Below are 20,250 nucleotides of genomic sequence, written 5' to 3' on the forward strand. Positions count from 1 at the left end.
TGGGCACCCTGTGCCAGCGCCTCAGCACCCTCACAGGGAAGGATTTTTTCCTAATGTCTAATCTAAATCTTGTTTTAATCTAAATCTAAATACTTGTTTCAAAGAGAGCTCTTTGAGAGCATCCCAGGGAGCCAGTGAGATGCTGCAAAAAGATGTTACCTAAAAGGCTGTGAGAAATGGGATGTTAACCCCAATTGAGATGTGAAACTGTTTCCTGCTCCTTTAACCCACTGCAGAATGATACAAACCTGAGAAAGAGGTCACAGGGTGTGCCTGTTGCATGCAAAGAGCACTGGGCTGTGCATTTCAGTGCTCCAGCACTGAATGGAAAGGGATAAAAAACCTAGACAGGCAATATTTAAAAAATAGTAAATCCTGTACATGCTTGAGCTATTCATCTAACAGCATTTCCATGACCAATGCAGCAAATGCTGGCATGAAGTGAGTCTCATTACCTGCTCTGCAGTGGGAGCTGGTCTCAATTCCCATTAAAAAGCCCCATCGCTGCGGTGTGCACCGTGATGGGCAGCACAACCCCAGCAGCAATCTCTGCAAAAGCACAACTCTCCATCTTTATAGTATTTTTAGACACATTTTTTCCCCTTTCCCAGGAGATTTATTAGGAAGCCAAAGATTTTATGCGTATTGTACGTGCCGGCGTGTTCCACACGGTGGAGCTCAAATACCTTGAATTGGTTTGTGAAGCGGTGTCCGGTGATGTCCTGCCCTTCAGCAGCTCTTGAGCATCATTTCTGACCCAGGTTATGCTGGGAACCCTGAAGCATTCCACTATTAAGTGCAAATGTCTTAATGCAATGTTTAGAGCAAGATTTGAAACACACAAAATTCAGATGTTCTTTACCAAAAATTCCCGCCAATGCTACAGCCTGGCCACGTTTTCAGGCATAAATCCCTAACGACACATAAAGCCGAGTGGCACAATGAGGCTGACTACCAGGGCTGAGTTATCATTGTGGTAGATAATTTTGGAACTTCCTGGCTTTTGTGAACTTATGTTTTCATATGTTAACATCTGATTATTTCATTTAGTGTCTTTGGGTTTTCCAGTTAGGAGAGCTTGGTGGATGGACGGCAGTTTGAATGTGGGATCAAATAAAAACATCTATTGGAGTTGGTAAATTTTTAGTAAATCGCTTTCAAAGATGAGAGTAATTCAAGTTGCACCTTCTGCATTGTATTAGTGTTTCTTGTAGCAAAAATACACTTCAGTTTTGTGCTCTGTTAGAGGTGGAGTGGGGTCTTCAGTGCCAAGCGTTTGACCTTCTAATATGACAGGGATTAGCCATAAAGTACATGTCTGGCTTAAAGTTCCCTTAATCTTGGAACATTTGGGATCAGGGGGTTTGCCACATCCAACTTGTCTTAAACTCTGTGATACTGATGAAATATAAGCGAGTGGATTGTTGGTTGCTTTGTGATTTACACAAGGTGAGAAAGTCTGATCCATAGTCTTGTGGCCTTTGCAAAGCCTGGTGTACTTCATAAGCTTGACTTTTGGTTCAGGTGTGTAGGTGGTGCCTTGCTGCTGTGATGATCCTTGGAAAGGATCCATGTTTCATAGAGTCATAGAACGGTTTGGGTTGGAAGAGACCTTAAAGATCATCTAGTTCCAATCCCCTGCCATGGGCAGGGGCACAGTGTGGTCTGAATCTTGCCCGTTCCCTGCCAGTGCCTTAGCTCATGTTGGGGGACAAAGCAGCTGCCCGAAGGAGAACCCACTTGTGTGTGTCTGGGCACCATTAGATAGGTGCCACAAGCCACACGTCTGCCTTGTTGGGGTTAAACCCCAAGACATAACCCTGGGTTTACACCATCCTTACCTGCAGAGCAAGGTGGTGCAGGGAGCAGAAACAACTCCTTCCCCTGCCTCTTTGTACCATGAGACCAATGCCTGGTCCTGCCAAGGAATTCCCTTCAGTGACAGTGTTTTGCTTTGAACGATCTCCTCTTCCAGCAGGTTTTCCACACGTGGCAGCGTAAATGTTCTCTCTGGGAACAAGGGCATGTCATGGTGTCTCTCAGCAGGCAAAACTCCCAGCTCTCACTCTGGGGCTCGTCAGGGCTTTGCGAGCTGCTGCTCCTCAAGGGATGCTCTGCCCCAGTGACCAAGCTGGTGGAGAGGAATGTGTATCTTACCAAAACAGGCCAAAGTCTGGCAGCTCCCCTCAAACACACCTTCATTGACAATTCTGTTTCATTAGTAACGGATCTTTCTGGGGAAAACTGTTCTGTTGTAAGTTTAAAAGCTGCTGGTGACAGGCCATCCAACACAACTTTGCTTATTCCAAAGGTTATCTAACTCCACTCTGGGCAGAATAAACTGTAGTCCTGGTCAGAACTTGCACAGCTTCAAATCCAGATGTTGGATTTAGTTATACTTCTGTTGGCTAGATTTAAAAACAACAAAAAGAAAAACTATTGCCCATATAGGCTGTAATGAGGTCGCTCCTCAGTTTTCTTTGACATACCCAAATGGACCAGGAGACCCTGTGGAGGAAGCTCTCTTGTCTTTGACACAATTTCGTGGACCTTGGCAGTTGTTGACCACTTGTTGAACACAGATTGTTGTTGGTTGACCACTTTTCCCAGGTCTGTCTTCAAGTACATTCCCAAGCATTTTAGTTATAATTCATCAGTTTATGTTGCAATTTTCCAAAGAATGGATTTTCTGTTCAGTAGAAACTGAAAAATTGGGAGGAAAATTGTTTTGGATTAACTAAAATGTTTAATTTGATCCAAAACACAATGTTTTATTGCATTTTCCTACCAGCTAATGCTTTTTGCCATAGGTCTGTTTTGAGACAAAAGTGTTAGTTCAGAAGAAAACATTTCCATGTTGAAAATATCAACACATGACATTTTGACTTAGGTGAATTTTTCTCATCATTCCCACTCCAATTTCAACCTCTCGAACTAAAAACATTTGCCAAATTTGATGAATAATCTCAGCCACCATTAAAGAGCAAAGGGCTCTTCTCTAAACACTTTTCAGCAGGACTCTTCTGATTCTCCATGGCTTATTTTTTCTTGCTTGTCCATTAGAAGATTCACTATTCATTTGCCATCCCAACTTTATCTCTGCTTAGAATCATAGAATCACAGAATGGTTTGGGTTGGAAGGGATCTTCAAAGCTCATCTAGTCCAACCTCCTGCAATGAGCAGGGACATCTTCAATTAGATCAGGTTGCCCACAACCACGTCCATCCTGGCCTTGAATGTCTCCAGGGATGGGGCATCCACCACCTCTCTGGGCAACTTGTGCCAGTGTTTTACCACCCTCACTGTAAAGAATTTCTTCCTCACATCCAGCCTGAATCTCCCCTCTTTTAGTCCAAAACCACCACCCCTCATCCTATAACAGGCACTGATACAAAGTCTCTCCCCTCCTTTCTCACAGGCCCCTTTTAAGAACTGAAAGGCTGCAATAAGGTCTCCCGGGAGTCTTCTCTGCAGGCAGCACTCCCTGCAAGTGCTCCTTAGATAGGTCCCACCTTCAAGTACACCAAAGCAAACCCTTGTGTGCCAGCTGCTTAACAAGAAATAGCAACTTTTTGAAACCTGAATCAATGATAATCAGATTTGTAGCATTATTTTACCAAGCTTTCTATTCTGATTACGTGGCTGCTAATCACACGCTGCTATCTTACCTACCGATCGCCTTATGTTCTTGTGGTTTAGCCCAGAAGCAGTATTGCAATACCCGACTTCTGTGACTTGCTGAAGATCAGGTGGAACAGCCTGACCGTTTTCTTGGCCTGATCTCTTGAAAGCTTTGACTGGTGGTTGCTCAGACCTGATGTTTTGATGTTTACCCTCTGCAATTGCTTTTTAGACAGCTTTCTGAGTTACTGCTGACGCATGAAGGGTTTCAGCATCACCTGCGATGTGATGGCAGCATTTGCTTTGCCAAATGGAGAATAGGAATAGTGACTGAAAAGCCTTTTTTCCCTGTTTTAGTTGAGTTACTGGCAGCTCTATAATTTCCACTAGAGAGGAAGGAACACCTTTGTTCCTTTGGCTCTTAACAGACTTCTGCCATGCTTTTTGTTTGCTCTGGTGCTGCTGAGCATCTGAATTCAGGTTCCTTGTGCTCATTGCACACGTGATGAGCACAGTCACAGAGTGACTTGCAATCTGTTGCTTTTTGTGCTCAGCTACAGCGAAAATAGCAGGACTTTGTACCTATGCTTCATAGAAACACAGAATGGTTTGGACTGGAAGGGATCTTAAAGCTCATCCAGTGTCCACGGGGAGGGACACCTTCCACTAGAGCAGGTTGCTTCAAGCCCCTGTGTCCAACCTGGCCTTGAACACTGCCAGGGATGGGGCAGCCACAGCTTCTCTGGGCACCCTGTGCCAGCGCCTCAGCACCCTCACAGGGAAGAACTTCTGCTTAATGTCTAATTTGAATCTTCCTTCTGTCAGTTTAAAGCCATTCCCCCTTGTCCTGTCACTACCTGCCCTTGTAAAAAGTCCCTCTCCAGGATACTTGTAGGCCCCTTTAGGTGTTGGAAGACTGTTTTAAAGTCTCCCTAGAGCCTTCTCATCTCCAGGCTGAACAAGCCCAGCTCTCTCAGCCTGTCCTCACAGGAGAGCTTCACCTGCTACCTATATGCTGTTCCCCAAAAGCATTAATTTTAAGGTATGGCTGCTTCAAAGTCATTAAGAGGACAATGTTCACGTAGGACAACATGGCCTGGACTGACCTGTCCCTGACTCCCCCCCAGACACCATCGTGGCCAAGGGGACTTTCTGATGCAAGTGTACACGGGCAGTCTGGCACAACAGCCCTCCTAAGAGCAGCCAGATCCATTCTGGCCACGTGTATCTTTCCCTGCTGCCTCCAGCCTTCCCGCACATCTGACACAGTGCGTTGTGTCAACACAAGGATTGTAGGCACAACTCGCACGCAGTGTTTTGTAAGGGGTGAGTGAGGTAAGGCCAGGCAGGGGATTTCTCAGCCAAGCGTCATTCGTCAAGAGAGTGATGTTAAGTACTTTAAACAACTCTGTTTCTTAGGAGATGCAGCTCCAAGAACGTAGCTACTTCTCTTGAGAAATACCACCGTGCCAGAAGGACATCGCGTTGGTTCCCAGTAATGTCCTCTGGCCCCTAACCTGGGGTCAGTGGATTCAGGAAGAATGACCACAGTGGGGCAGCTGGGCTGCATGCTTCTGAGGTATCCCTAAAAGGGAAATGATGGGAATTTGCACAGCTAAAGAAAAATAGGAAGTTCCCATTGCTATACAAGGTAACCCGGACTAGATATACAAGAACTGGGCTCTTCTCCAGTGTCCTCCCCTCAAGTATGTTGCTGCTGGGTTGCCCACAGGGACAAACTCCATACCCTTCCTAAACCAGTCAGCAAAGTGATGTCCCATCAGAAGAAGACTGAGATTTCAGGGTGAAAAAGGGCCTAAAAACGGTTACCGCTCTGTTCTCCTGTGGACTTCCCAAGCAGCTCCTGTCCCATGGTCTGCTTGATTTGTTGCTATGTAAAATACTTCCGAATTCCCCAAGAATGAGGAAGGCCCCGTCTTATCAAGGTCTGTATTCTGTGGTGAGAAGGTACGTCCTTGCTTGTGGCTTCCCTAAGTGCAAGGAGGCAGCAGTGGGGCTGAGAAACCTGCACATGGAACAAAGGTGGTGAAGCTCCCCTTTCCTAGGAACCCCACCATATCCCAGTTCTAGCTGCATCTAGCCCTGAAACAAGGTGGAGAACAAATAACTAAAAGCTTTATCATCCTGATATCGAAAACTTCCCCAGCTTCTTGTGTGTGGCTACTGCTGTGCTCTCTGCACTGTCACTGACCTCAGTGAGAGCCTGAGGTGTGTATAAAGGTGGATGTATGCTTTGGGCAATGCTTGGAGTTAAAAGAAGACCTGGGTGGGGAGGAAAGAAAGACTAAAAGCAATCTGAAATGGCATGAGGAAAGGCTGGTTTACAAAAATCCGATGTTTAAACTCTGGCAAATGTCACAGATTGCTACAAGAGCATCCTGTGGGAATACGGATCTAGTAGTACTGATTTACAATAATAAACAGAGGTATTTGCAGCACCCCAAAATTGAAGTGTAAAATATAGTTGCTGGAGGAAATGAATTGCTTCTGTTTTCTTCCACTGCAGCTAAATATGCAAGAAGTGGAGTATATTTTTAGCAAAACCTGATTTGAGGTAAGAAGGAAAAATAGAACCTGGCAACACTTCAGGCCTATGTATCATGTGTTTGAACGCCTAGAAAACTGTCAAAATAAGCTTTGAAATGATCAAGATAAAGCACAGATCAACCAAAACTGGAATCTCTAAAGCTTGGAAAGCTTTTGTGTGTGTGAACTTTGCATTTGACCACACGGATCCAAACTACACGTGTCGAGCTGGCACTGGACCAGCGGGTTGATAACTGTACAGGGCAGGGGAATGCTGTGAGTGCGCCTTCCTGACAGTGCCATAACCCAGCCTGGGATGGTTGAACTCTGATTGAACCAAACCACTTAAATCTAACCTTAAATAAGATGAAAGCATTATTTTCTCTATTGCTACGTATGCAGTTGAAAGGGTACAGTGTTCTATTGTGTTTTAAATCTTCTATTCACCCAATAGATTTTACTGTGCAGTTTCTATTGTAATTTTTGCTTCTTGTGTCCGTAGGGCTATAGAGGTTGAGGATAAAAGGAAGAATGGAAATAAATGGCTACCTACAGGCAGATTGAACCGTAACATTTACATTTCCCCCTTATCTGATCTAAGGGTTTTGCAATTGCTGGGTTAGCGACTCTCCCTCTCATTCATGAACTTGTATTTGACAGCGCAACAGGAATGTGGATCCCTTGTTTCTTAGCATCACTTGATGGACTTGATTTACCAAACCACTTACTGCAGGATTTGCAATAACCAACCACAGCTGATTTTTAACAGGACTTTAGAATCAGAGAATCAGAGAATCACAGAATCAACCAGGTTGGAAAAGACCTCTAAGCTCATCAAGTCCAACCTCTACCCCAGCACTGCCAAGGCCACCACTAACCCATGGCACTGAGGGCCTCATCTGCATGGTTTGTGAACATTTCCAGGAGCAGTGACTCCAGCACTGCCCTGGGCAGCCTGTTCCAATGCCTGAGCACCCTTTGGGGAAGGAATTGTTCCTCAGCTCCATCTAAACCTCCCCTGGTGCAGCTTGAGGCTGTTTCCTCTTGACCTGTCACTTGTTACTTGGGAGAGAGACCAGCCACCTCCTGGCTCTATCTTCCTTTCAGGTAGTTGTGGAGAGAAGAGCATTCAGTAAGCATGGCTTCTTTAGAAGCAGCTCATTTCTAGGTACTTAATCTGTGAGAGGGAACTATTTTCAGTAATTTTAAAGGAAGGAATGAAAAGGCTTCAATGTGGCAAGTTTGGGGTCATTGCTTCTCTATTTGCAGTGATTGAAAGCTGCCTGGTGGCCCTGGGAGGGTGTAACCAATTTGTTTGAATAAGCTGTTCATAAGTTTCCACTCTAAGAGACTTGTAATCCTTATTTAATAAAATGTTGTCATAAAGACCACTTTTTAATTCCTCGATGGGCTGGAGATGACGTTTAGAAACAGAGCTCCATTTACATTACAAATATGCATACTGCGGTAGACCAAGAAAAAGAAGGCTTTCTATAATATTTTTGAGTTTTACAGTGTGTTTTCCTTTATTTTACATTAAGTGACAGATTACTCCAAGAAGAATAAGTGATAGATTCATAAAGATACAGCTGTATGAGGTTAGCTGGTGTACAGTGCAGCCTGGGTTGGCAATCACCCCCAGGGAGGTGGCTGGCACAAGCCTGTGGCTGCTTGACCCCATCTGGGATTGTTCAGTGACATCTAACCATGGGGCTTCCCATGCCTGGGGAGTGATTCCACTCCACAGCCTTTGGAAGGTAAAGGAGAGGCCAAAACACACCGGGCATGAGCACCCATTGCTTTAGCTTCAGTGAAGACTTTGGTGACCACTTGTCTGTTGTACCTGCTCATCTCTCTATTTACTTTTGGGGTATTCCGGATGGAGACTGTCACTTAGGATGCATTTCTCCCGTTCTTTTGAGATCAGAACTTCTACTTTTTATCAGCAGAAGTGTTAAGCTTTATGTATGGGATCACACGATGGATGTGGGGCTCCCCTCCTTCAAGCCATGAGACAGAGCAAAAGTGTTCAAGCAAAGAACAGTGGAGCTTCCCCCTTGAGTCTTTAAATAAGGTTCTCTGTTGGACTGTGTCCTCCTGTTTTATTAAGCCCTGAAATTCCCTGTAGGGATGAATACAGGCATTTACTAGAACAGCACTTCAAGAAATATAGGTATAATGCTAGTGAACATCTTGGGGGTGGGACAAAGCAACTAAGGGAGTGTGTGTGGAGCACTGAAGAGCAATGATGTCAAGAATGACAGATTCAAAACACCAATCTGCAGCAATGTGGCACTGTTCAAAAAGTTGGAAGCCTTAAATCCATATCCTTATTTCTTTAGATCATTTAAAACTGTGCATGTGTGCGTAGGTCCTTATCTTATGTGTCGAAATGCCTAACAAGTGGTAGCCAGACACGTGGGGCTTACAAACAAACAGGCTTCCCTTAGAATAAAGAATTATTAATAATGCTTAGGCTTAGTTTGATTATAATATCTTTTATTTCCAGCATTGGAGCAGTCACCAGGAATTTGCCTGTAAACACAGAGAATAAACCAGAGAAGGCTCACAGCAGCCCGCCACTGCTAGTAACTGCTATCAGTGTTGCATTCCCTGCAAGGCTGAAAGCACGTTAACACTGAGGAAGGCAGGGTGAGATTACAAGCACTGACATGCTCTGATGAGCCAAGTGCTCCTGTTCAGAGAATCTTGGATAATCTCAAACATAACCCTGTGTTCCTTCCTCCAGCTTGCCAAGCAATGGGGACGGGGATGATGCTGAGCTCCTGGGCCACCTCTTCCATTGAAGAAGTGGCTGAAGCAGCTCCATCCGGCCTTCGCTGGCTGCAGCTCTACGTGTACAAGGACCGGGAGGTTACCAAATCCCTTGTGAAGCGCGCGGAGCGAGCAGGATACAAAGGGATCTTCGTGACGGTGGACACGCCGTTCCTCGGCAGGCGCTTCGACGACGTGCGCAACAAGTTCCAGCTCCCTCCCCACCTCAGGTAGATGTTCACTGGTGGGATGTGGGATGGGCATGTGGCAGTACCATGGTCACCAGGAGGTGCTGTGGGAGAAACTTGTCTCTGGCACAAGGAATTTCTTCCACTTGCCACTCTGGGAGATAGCACTGAGGAACTGAGCATGTATCTCTTGCTGTGCTTGGGTTGTGACCTGCTTTGGGTCCAAACTAAGCTTTCTTGGCTGTTTGCAGAGTGTAAAAGACACTTTGTGCCAGGCAACATGAGGCTGCAGGCTGATGAAGTTAAAGAGATGGGGCATTTCTTTGTACATCCATCAATATATTCTTGGACTCAGCTGGACACAGCCCTGTGCAACCTGCTCAACTTTGAACTTGGATCCAGGTGCAGACTTGGCTCTGCTCTGAATGGGGACCTGACCTGAGTGGACCAAAGGGTTCCTTCCAGCTAATGCTGTGGTTCCTTCTAATCTCTGTTATCCTATCCAGGGCCATGTTGATACTGACCACAGAGTCCCTTTCCAAGCAACTCCAACTCTCCTTTTACTCAAATACAGAAATGCACGGGTATCACTATTTCCAAATTCTCTTTGTGGACAGTTTCTATCCCCATGTGTGTTTTGGGGCATTTTGTTATACCTCAGAAGATTTTGTGGCCTCATGATTGACTTCAGCACTAATTCTAGTTCCTCTCTACTGCAGAGCCTAAGCAGCATTTAATCTTAAGTTATCCAGCAGTGTTGTAAGGGTGTTAATTTCACCAGCCTGTTGTAAATATAAATTGGTAGAGTGTAGAGACCACCCTGATAAACATAAAGAACCCCAGACTGGTTTGGCTTAGAAGAGACCTTAAAGCTCATCCAGTTCCAACCCCCTGCCACGGGCAGGGACACCTTCCACTAGACCAGGTTGCTCCAAGCCCCTGTGTCCAACCTGGCCTTGAACACTGCCAGGAGTGGGGCAGCCACAACGTCTCTATGCTGAAGTGCTGGCACAGTGTTAGCAGCCACGGGCTGGCTGGGAGAGTTTGTAGTGGATGGGATACCCAGGTTTACAAAATGGAGCTAAAAATTTTATGAGTATCTTGCAGGTAGGTCTTGGTAGTGGCTGCAGCCTGCCACGGCATGTATTGTGAGTGCTGTGTTTGCTCCTATTCAGAGCCTGCGAATGAACACAAAAATGGAAAGGAAAAACCCAAAAGGATAACTGAACATATTTTGAAACAGATTAACTTTGATTCGAGTCCAGGGTGAAAGCTGATTTTGAATATTATCAATGGATCTGAAATGGTCTTCCTATGACTCCTGAAACTGTTATGTTATACTATATACGTACTATACGTAACATGTATAGAGCAAGAAATATAATATCACATCCTGAGGTTGGTCGTCTTTTCCATACTATTCAAAGGGAAGGTAAGCCATGGGACTCTGCAATGAGTCTGATTGTTCACCTCATGGGCAAGAAAATCTCCCTAGCCTGGGGTGTTGGATCTACCCATACACTTGTACTTGAAGCTGAGAGATGACATGATGAAGGCTGACAGAGCAAGCTTATCTCTGCCTTTGACTTCTGTGTTAAAACGCAATCTTATGAGGAAAGCACCATAAAAACAAATATCCCTGATACGTATAATGTCAAAATGTAGCATGGGGTATGCATAGGCCCCATGTAGTAATCCTGCTCTAGATCTGTGATTGGCAAAACATTGTCAATACACACTGTCATTTCACCTAAAAAACATTGAAATAATTCTTTAAATAGCTTCTTTTAGGGGCAGCACCGTTTTAAGGCCTGAGGTTAAAGAGATTTTGAATGTGAGTCAACCCAGAAACGTTTGAGTGAAGTAATAAAGCATTTCTGAAACACTTTGACCCAACCTGACCAAACCGTAACAAGGTTTTGTTTGAGTCAACCACATTAAATCATATGAAGTTGGAGTAATCTTTGAAGGTTCTAATGAATCCCTTCAGATTTCAGAGTGACGCTTGGGCAGTGTTTTGTTGCCGAGCCGGCGGTGGAACTCTCCTCTGCTCAGTTATGTGATAACTTTTTCTTGGCTTCAGGTTTTCAACAAAGTTCTCAAAGCAACAACAAGGTGCCATTGTGCTCAGAAACGTATGTAAGGCAACATTCATCCAAGTGTTGATCTGCATTTCACAGGCCAAGAAAAACAACAGTTATTTATACAATCTTATCCACGGTTCTGTTTTCCTCTGGGCACCCCACCCTCCACAAACCAACAGCTGAAAAGCTGGATCTTGCTGAGAGCCCTTTCTCATTTTCTTCTGGGCCTGGAGCTGAACAGAAAAGCTTGTTGCGGGCATGAAATCAGCACTGAAACCAGCCAGTTTCCATGCAAAAACCCCAGTGCATGTCCCAGAATGTGGAATATGAGCATAAAACAGCACAATGTGGAACAAGACACAGTTTCCAAAGAACAGAGCCATCAGCCTCGAGTGGGTCATGGGTGTCCTTGGCGGTACTGGTGTTGCTGGTGGTGGTTTAATGCTTGTGAGCACTTGGGGCTGCTTCAGCTTTCTAATACAAGCACAGCCTGAATTACTCTATTTACCCTCCTTTTCCTGCTTTGTGTAGTAAGTCTGTGAAGTCTTTGGTGCAGGGGCTGTTCCTTACCACTCATTCCTAGAACCTGTGAGATTGATTTGGTGCTAAAGAGCAAATAATAGCTAATGTTTTCATATGAACTTAATTTCCACTCGTCCTACATTTTACAAGGAAACGTACAAACCAAGGTGAACTGGATGGATGCTGGTCTTGTCACGGAGATGAAAATTCTGAATTCCTTGCAAAGCTTCATGCAGATCCATCTAATTCATGGAGCTTAAAATTTCCCTTCCTCCTTCTCCCCTACCACCTACCCAATCCGCTATTCCTCCAGTAGCTGAATCCCCAGGCTGAGAAAGTTGGGGCTGTTCAGCCTGGAGAAGAGAAGCTGTGTGGAGACCTCAGAGCAGCTTCCAGTGTCTGAAGGGGGCTACAAGGATGCTGGAGAGGGACTCTTCATCAGGGACTGCAGCGATAGGACAAGGGGTGATGGGTTCAAACTTCAACAGGAGAAGTTCAGGTTAGATCTAAGGAAGAAGTTCTTTACTGTGAGGGTGGTGAGGCACTGGAATGGGTTGCCCAAGGATGTTGTGAATGCTCCATCCCTGGCAGTGTTCAAGGCCAGGTTGGATGGAGTCTTGGGCAACACGGTTTAGTGTGAGGTGTCCCTGCCCATGGCATGGGGTTGGAACTGCATGATCTTAAGGTCCTTTCCAACCCAAACCATTCTGTGATTCTGTGATTTGGGGGGTAAAAAAGCAAAACCCCAAACCCAACTTTTCTGCATGAAAGCAAAGGGGATTTTTGCTGGTGAGTATTGCTGCACCTCTACTTTTTAGTGGGTCTTGAGTTGTGGTAAGCAAGATTGATGTTATCTTCTTAAATCCAGCCTGTACCACTCTAGGGTCTGAATGTCCCACAGCCTCTGGTGCATTTCTCCTGGCAGATACTGTTGTTCCTATTTTATGATGGGAAACTGAGGCAAAAGGAGTGGCAAAGTGTCATGGTCAAAGTCACACGGGAGGTCTATGGGAGGACAGATCCTTGAGCCCCCATTAGTGCTCTCACTGCTGGTTTTTCCTCCTGGTTGTGGATTTGATGCTGAACCTTTAGGTTTTAGACTTTATTCTGTTTCTTTTGGAAGCACCAGGACAGTTGCCTTGTGCCAGAAAAACTCGTACCAATGGTACCAAACGCTTTGCCAGCCAAAGGTTTTGGCTTACTAAGGACTGTGATCTGACACGCTGTAATGGGTTTTTTTGCTCCTGCCCTGCAGTGCAGCGAAAGTTTAACACAGCTAAACTGAATGCTGGCATTAGGGGCTGATCTGTGGCTACAGTGAATCTTTCTCAGCCTGTTTTTCTATGTATTTTGTCATTTTAGATTAAAGAACTTCTCAAGCAGTGACCTGGCATTCTCCTCGGGGAAAGACTTTGGAGAAAACAGTGGACTGGCTGTGTATGTAGCTGAGGCCATTGATGCAAGTGTCAACTGGGAGGACATCAAATGGCTTCGAGGGCTGACCTCGCTGCCCATCGTCGCGAAAGGAATCCTCAGGGGTGTGTAGCTCTGCTGCCTCCTGTGGGGTAGACGAGGCATTCCTTTGCACAGGGAAGGAAAAGTGCTGGTGCTGGGGAAGGTTTCTGTGCAATTGCATAGAAATGCATTACTTTGAAGTGGAAAGCATCCGCTTTGCTGATATGGAATACATTGAGATGTACAGTTGTATTTCTGTGCTGTGTTAAATAGAAGATGTGCCAAAACAGACACAAAACAACCAGAAGGGGAAACAACCTTCTCCATGCATGGTTAGGAACCCAGAGATGAAGCCACTTGCAGAAGTAGCTGCTTAAATAAGTACCTGGAGCTGCCAGATGGTTTGTATGGCTGTGCTACAGGGTGTATCTACCTTGATGTTCAGTAGGTAGGGACCAGAGTTTACTAAATGTATAAGTTGGTCAGCTGGCATCACATCAGTTATATCTGAAATCAAATGCAGCCAGGAAGATGGAACTTGCTCTGTTGGTTGTGCCTGTAAACTCTGTATACAACTGCAAGGAAAGCTGGATTTCCATTCTGTCAAAAGAGCACTTAGCACAGTGTAGTGGTTTCATTAAGTATGGATTATTGTTGTAATCATGCCAATAATTTTGCCTTGGAGAAAGTCATTCAGCAAAATGAATTTCTTAGTGATGAGTTCCAGAATGTGGTAGAGAAAATAAAGGCTTGCAACCAGAGTGGCTGCTAATCCAAAGTGATCAAATGTTCTGCTCCCCCATTTCAAACTACTTTTCTGGTTTTATTTCTTAAAGATAAAACTTTTTCTCTGTGTTGAGATGTTGCTTTGGAAGGATGAAGCTCTAAGGTGGCTTTGCGTTAGCTGGCAATGTGTTTTTAGTGATGCCAGAGTTTCCCAGTTATGGAAGGGCATATTGCGTGTGTTTGTTTTCTAGCTGATGATGCTAAAGAAGCTGTAAAGATTGGGTTAAATGGTATCCTGGTATCAAATCATGGAGCACGACAGCTTGATGGGGTCCCTGCAACTGTAAGTACTGGTGCCAATATACACCAGTAGTCTCTGGTTTTCTCCGCCTTTTGCCTTCTTGTTTGCTTCTCTGAACACATGGTAGCTGGAAGAAAAACCTGTAAATATGTGTGTTATTTGCCTTAACCCACAACAATAATCTTTCTCCTCTTCTCTATGTATGTCACATTATACTCTAAGTTAGACACAGCCTTCCCTTGGTCAGATCAGACAATAAAACACAGGAGGGTTGATGTGTGGCTGTTTCTTCGAGCTACCTGGGCACCCTGTCCTTGGCTGCAGCACCCTGCATGGAAATCTAGCAAAGCAGTTTCAGACAGAGCATTACTGTCAGTTAAAGCTTTAGAAATTGGAAAGTCTTTAAGGATTTTCTTTCCAGTCTCCTCATCTATTTCTCCTTTCTCATCCTTTTCTGAAAACCCCTTGTTGCCATCTGCAGCACATTGAAGGTTGTACTGGAGTTGTTTTTCCCCTTCAATATTCTTCAGAGGCTTCTGAAAAATTACATGGTTACAGAACAGCTAGAGGCAGAATGAAACTCTCCCTTTTTCTCCTTTCAAACATTTTCACCTTTGGAAAAGGTACAGAGTGGTTAAATTATGTTATTTTTTCCTTTTCCTTGTCGTGCTACCCCGTGCCTTTTTCAAAGGTGAAAGGGATTTGAGGAGTTCTCAACTGGCAAAACAGAAAGAAGTAAAGGAAAATGAAAAAGTATGTGTTCAGGCTGAAGGAAAACCCTCAAAATTCCAGTCATCACTCATCTTGCTTCATTTGGTGTGGGAAAAGCTACACAAGTGAAAAGAGAATGAAAGGGAGGAGAATCAAAGCCCAGTTGTGACTGTTTCAGCATTCCTAATGCGTCCTTGATGAAAAACCTCCTGTTTTCCATGGCGGTTGTCTGAAGGGAGAGGGGGACAGGTAAGCCCTTTTTCACTGCTGAGTGTTTGCACATGAAGCTTTACCTGCTCATCTCTCCATTTCCCCCTCCAGTCCCCAGAGCTCTTCTCTCTGCTCTCTCCTCAAGAACTGGATGTATCCTTGAATCCATCCTCAAGGATGGACTTCCCCAGCTGATTTCCTTCACCCACTGATTCTCAGAGGTCTTCCCATACACCCAGTGATCATCTGGTTGTGTTGGCTGGTTCTTCAGCACCCAAGGCCTGCATGGGGAAGCCAAACACCAGCACAAATGGTTTTCTAAATGGTTAATGAAGTTGAGGCATTGACCTCTGAGTTGAGGCATTATCCTCTGAGATGCTCTTGCCTGGCTGTCCCCTGCTACTCCTGGGGTCTGGTAGGAAAACAGACTTCCTGATGTCAGGAATTCTCCAGTTTCAAAAGAAAGACTGAGATTTTTCTCTTACAAATGTGATTTAGTGCTGTTGGAGTGTGTGCAGCTATTCAGTACTAGACACCTTAAGGGAAACTGAATTTTCAGAGTGTGGGTCCCTAATACTTCTGAAATGAAATTTTATCTTCAACTTCTGTTCTCTTTATCTTCTTGTCACCTTTGGAGAACATATTCCTCAGTTTCACTAAGAGTACTTGAAACTCTTGGGCAAGTCTGTGTGTGAAGCAATCCAACAGGCAGAATGTATAAGGATGTTAAAAACATTATTTTGAGGAAGGAGAAAGCTCAAGAAATACTGATTTTTTTGCCAAAATCGGTAGAACTTTCTGTTCAAACTATCTGTTATGAGTTGTTCCTCTGTGACACCACAGTGCAGAGGAAAAGGCACTATTAAAGCTCATGTGTTCACTGGATTTCATCGTACAGAGAACAACATTTCATAATGCAGTTTTCACAATGGAAATATCTGTATCAGATCATGCTAAATGTTTCTGGTTTAAAACCATTATAATTTGCTTTAATTCCATGGCTTTTCAGAACGTGAGCTGAACCCAAGCTGGTTAATATTTCCAGTGTCTAGTTACACATTGAGGAAATCGATGTTTTAATTATGGTTTGCATCATACTTTAGCTATTACAGCACTTTAATGTTGGTACGGCTTGTCAGGATGTAGAAAGTAGTCTCTGTATATGGAAATAGATCCCAAATATGTTTGGCAAGAGAGCAAAACCAAAGGGAGGGGGAAAAAATCACAGCAAGTGCCAAACTTCAAGAAAATTTTAATCCAAATCTAAAAACAAACTGCACTTTCAAGTCTTCCTCCCCCATCTCCTGGTCATTTTTCATCCATTAGAAAGGAAATGAATTACATCCGTATTTGAAAGACGTGAATTTGTGGGCCTTTTGTCTTACTACCACACACTGTTTCCAGTCTCCTTAGTACTTGGCTTCCAGTTTTGTGTCTTTCCTGATTTTCATGAATAGGAACTATTTAGGTGTTATGGGAACAGTTGCCCTGTAACTAATCTTGAGGTTTGAATTCAGGAGGCTCATCTCATCATTGGGACCTCTTGCATGGTGTGAACATGCTGCTTAACTCCCTCGTTACTTGTAATTTAGGAACAGTAAAAATCTTTTGCACCCCTAACTTTATCACTGGTGTAGGGGATTAGTAGAGCTCGGTGAAAGTAACATACAAGTGCATTAAAAGAAAGCATTTCCCACTTAGATCAAAACTCAGATATGAAGAAGTCTCCTCTAGATTTATTCCTGTTATCAAGATGCATTTTCAAAAGGAATAATACATTCATTAAAATTTTTCAGCCAACTCCATGTTCCTTGGGGCACATCTTCCTTTTATTCCATGTCTATAGGTAAAAGGCCTGCCTCTGGGCTCCTGGATGCTTGCTGGCCCTTAGTATAAATGAATAATAAATATAAACAAGAAAGCAAAGATGGTTATTTAAAAGTGACAATGATTCAGTTTCATCCCCAAAGTAATGAACACTGGAAGCTTGGGGGGTAATATCAAGGAAAGGCCTCCTCTGTGCTTGCTGTTTCTTATAACCTTCACAAGTATCTGATACTGGCTTATGTCACATACATGCCATGGGATCTGATGGCTATTTTGTGTGACTGCTGATTCTCATTCTAATTATGTGACTCTCCAAATAAATTTAACCTTTGTATATATCTGCTAACATGCTAAGCCACTGCTGGTTTTCAATACAAAGCTGTGCTCTTTGTGCATACACTTAAACATGCAACTGCTCATTTAGTTTCTTTAAAACTTTGATCCCGTATGTAAGAGTTCATTAAAAAAATAAATAGGGTTACAGAAGCAGACGAGCTGTATTCCTGGTTTCACTCTTTTAGATTGATGTCTTGCCTGAAATCGTGGAAGCTGTGGAGGGGAAGGTGGAGGTGTTCCTAGATGGTGGTGTAAGAAAAGGCACAGACGTTCTCAAAGCACTCGCTCTTGGTGCCAGAGCTGTGTTCGTCGGAAGACCTCTCATCTGGGGCTTGGTTTATCAGGTAAGTTAGAAAAAGCTTAGATTTATGTTTATAGATATTTAGACTCCCTGTTTAAGCTTAGTTGTATGCACAAATGTGTATGTGTGTGCACATAGGAGTGCGTGTGTGATGGTACCTGAGTGTGTCTGTGTGTATCCACACCATCTGGTTTAAAATTTGCTATGACAAGTACCCAGGAGTTATGGTTGTGCATAAAACTTTGTTGGCACAGTATACATGTCTGTATCTACACACATGAGCTATACGTATACATAATAGTACATATTGTCTCCTAATCTCCTAGGGTGAAGAAGGAGCAAAAGAGGTTCTCCAGATGCTTAAGGAGGAGTTTCGCCTGGCAATGGCACTGACAGGTGAGACATCAACGTTTCCCCTCAGTAATCACATTTCCTCATCGCTTTCATTTGCCCTGGGTAAGATTCTACAGTAACTCACACAAAGGAGGTGGAAAAGTTTGCAGTAGAAACAGATTAGTCTATGGAGAAATGGGAAGAAGACTTGTTATCCGTGTCTTATAGATGGGGAACTGAGCAGATGAGCTAAAAACAATAAAAGATCTTTTTCACAAGGAGAGCAATAAATCCATAGAAAAGTAGTGGCAAATCCTCGGTCGCTAAGGGGTGGATTTCATCTGGCAGAATGTAGATTTCTATGGGACAGAAAAAGAAAAGGCATAGAGTGGGATGGAAAAGCAGGGCTTTCAACTGATATGTAACTTCCACTCCAGGGTGCCGGAGAGTAGAAGAAATCAGCAGGACACTGATACGAAGACATCAAGTATTGTCTTCCAAGATTTAGGTCTGAAGACTATTGCCTCGTGTGTTGCCTGCTGTACAGAAAGTGGGCTACCAGACAAAAAGCAACTGTGTTCATTCTTTGGGCCTCATCCTGCAATTGAGACTAGAAGAGGTGGTCTGTAGGAGATGACTTGCTGAAGAGAGTACTTAAAGCAAATGTTACAGGTGTTTCTGTATTCTCTGAGGGTGTTAAGGAAAGCTGCTCTACTGGGAGTTGTAATTAAAGATAGGCCTTTATATAAGACCAACATAGAAACTTCAAGGTGTTTTGCATCAACTGCTAATATTAACTTACATGCCTGGAAGTAACTTAGATGTTAAACAATAAACCAAAATGTTTTGATAGCAAGCCACTATCAAAATGGGGAAATTTAAAATGTAAAAGATAGTTCTTGATCACTGTTAAAGAAACTACACTGTAGATTGTGGAGATTAAATCTTGGTTTCTTATGAACATAGCATCATTTCCCTAAAGACCATGTGCTATTACTTTACAACTAAGAGTCCTCTCAGTTCCTACAGCCTACATGGTTAGAAAGAACTGAATAGCAAAGCAAAATTGGGGAAATTCTGCTGTTTAAGTGACACAAAACCCCTCTGCAATGAGATAACATTACATATGTATGTCAGGTACAGGTCAGATCCTTGGCTGGTGCAAATCCTTGTAGCCCTGTTGCCTTCACCAAACTGTGCCAACTGCACCCAGCTGGAGCCCTGAGTCCCATTTTTCACCTGGATTCATTTGCTGGCTGTGGCAAGTGGAGGCTGATGCTACCTGGAAGAGTTTTTAGGATTTGCAACCATGTGCAAAGGAGGAACTTGAATAATTGATGCATTAGCCCATCACTTGGGAAGATCCTAGTGACTTTGTTCAGTTTCCATGCACACCCTTCAGACAAGATAAATCTTAGTGTTGTTCACTCTGCTTATGATGAGGATACAGAGATTTTGTAAAGAACAAAGGGATAGCTTCATACTACAAAGTGAACTTTCCCAAACTGAGCAAGCAGGCAGAGGAGGTAAAACTCTACTAATTTCATCTTGGGTAAAACTAAGAGTGGCTCTTCATCTGTCTCGCTTCTGCTGCAGGTATAGCAATGTTAGTGGGAGCAGGCAGAGGCCACTGCAGGAAGGTTTTGAAAATCTTGTTATGGAAATTTAATGTTCATTTTTAAGCAGGAATAAAGAAAAAAAAACCCAAAAAGCCTTGGTTTCATTGTTCACTGTCACTGACATCACTGGCTCCACCGTTTGTTTCCCATCAGTGTCAGAAGGACTCCTGCGTGTTCTGACTCTCCCTTTTTGCTCTGTTTGAAATATCCCTTACTGAGCTTTAGAGGCAGCTTTGTAATAAAATGATGGAATATTATAATGTGAACTAAAGCTGGGGTTGGAACTCAAAAAGGGGAGAAAACCCAAAAGGCCACATGCTTGCCCTCCAGTTGTAAAATCTGTACTCTTATTTACTGCAGAATGTAGTGTGTTGTGTGAGGGTTGCATAGCAACAAAATAAAGTTTATCTCTGTAAGGAAATATGAATGTTTCTCAGAGCACAGAGAAGCATAATTTCTGCTGTTTACTGCACTTATCATATCTGTTGCAATGTGGACTGTGTCAGATGTCAATTACAGACTAACTTCAGAAAGACTGTTTATTTTAGATAATATAAATGTTACTTAAAAGATAGGGGCATAATATCTTATGTTTACATGTTTAAGATCTATTTCTAAAGTTTAGAAGATGCAGTTTCCTGCCTCTGCCCCAACCAGATTCAAGGAAAGTTCTGTAACTCTGTGGTCCAGGAT

At 43.6% G+C, this 20,250-nt stretch overlaps 1 protein-coding gene across 2 annotated transcripts in view; it reads left to right on the forward strand.

The window, feature by feature from the left end:
- The window catches only part of HAO1 (hydroxyacid oxidase 1), a 28,741-nt gene extending 8,763 nt beyond the window's left edge, over nucleotides 1-19,978 (forward strand). For both annotated transcript variants that reach the window (XM_030490903.1, XM_030490902.1), the window contains exons 3-8: nucleotides 8,919-9,174; nucleotides 13,101-13,276; nucleotides 14,171-14,262; nucleotides 17,490-17,648; nucleotides 17,932-18,001; nucleotides 18,376-19,978. In XM_030490903.1, coding sequence (XP_030346763.1) covers nucleotides 8,919-9,174; nucleotides 13,101-13,276; nucleotides 14,171-14,262; nucleotides 17,490-17,648; nucleotides 17,932-18,001; nucleotides 18,376-18,446 — 824 coding nt within the window. In that variant the 3' untranslated portion in view covers nucleotides 18,447-19,978. The remainder of the gene's footprint in view (nucleotides 1-8,918; nucleotides 9,175-13,100; nucleotides 13,277-14,170; nucleotides 14,263-17,489; nucleotides 17,649-17,931; nucleotides 18,002-18,375) is intronic.
- The last annotated feature ends 272 nt before the right edge of the window (nucleotides 19,979-20,250 follow it).

Source organism: Strigops habroptila, chromosome 6, assembly GCF_004027225.2.
Source record: "Strigops habroptila isolate Jane chromosome 6, bStrHab1.2.pri, whole genome shotgun sequence".
Lineage (NCBI taxonomy): Eukaryota > Metazoa > Chordata > Aves > Psittaciformes > Psittacidae > Strigops > Strigops habroptila.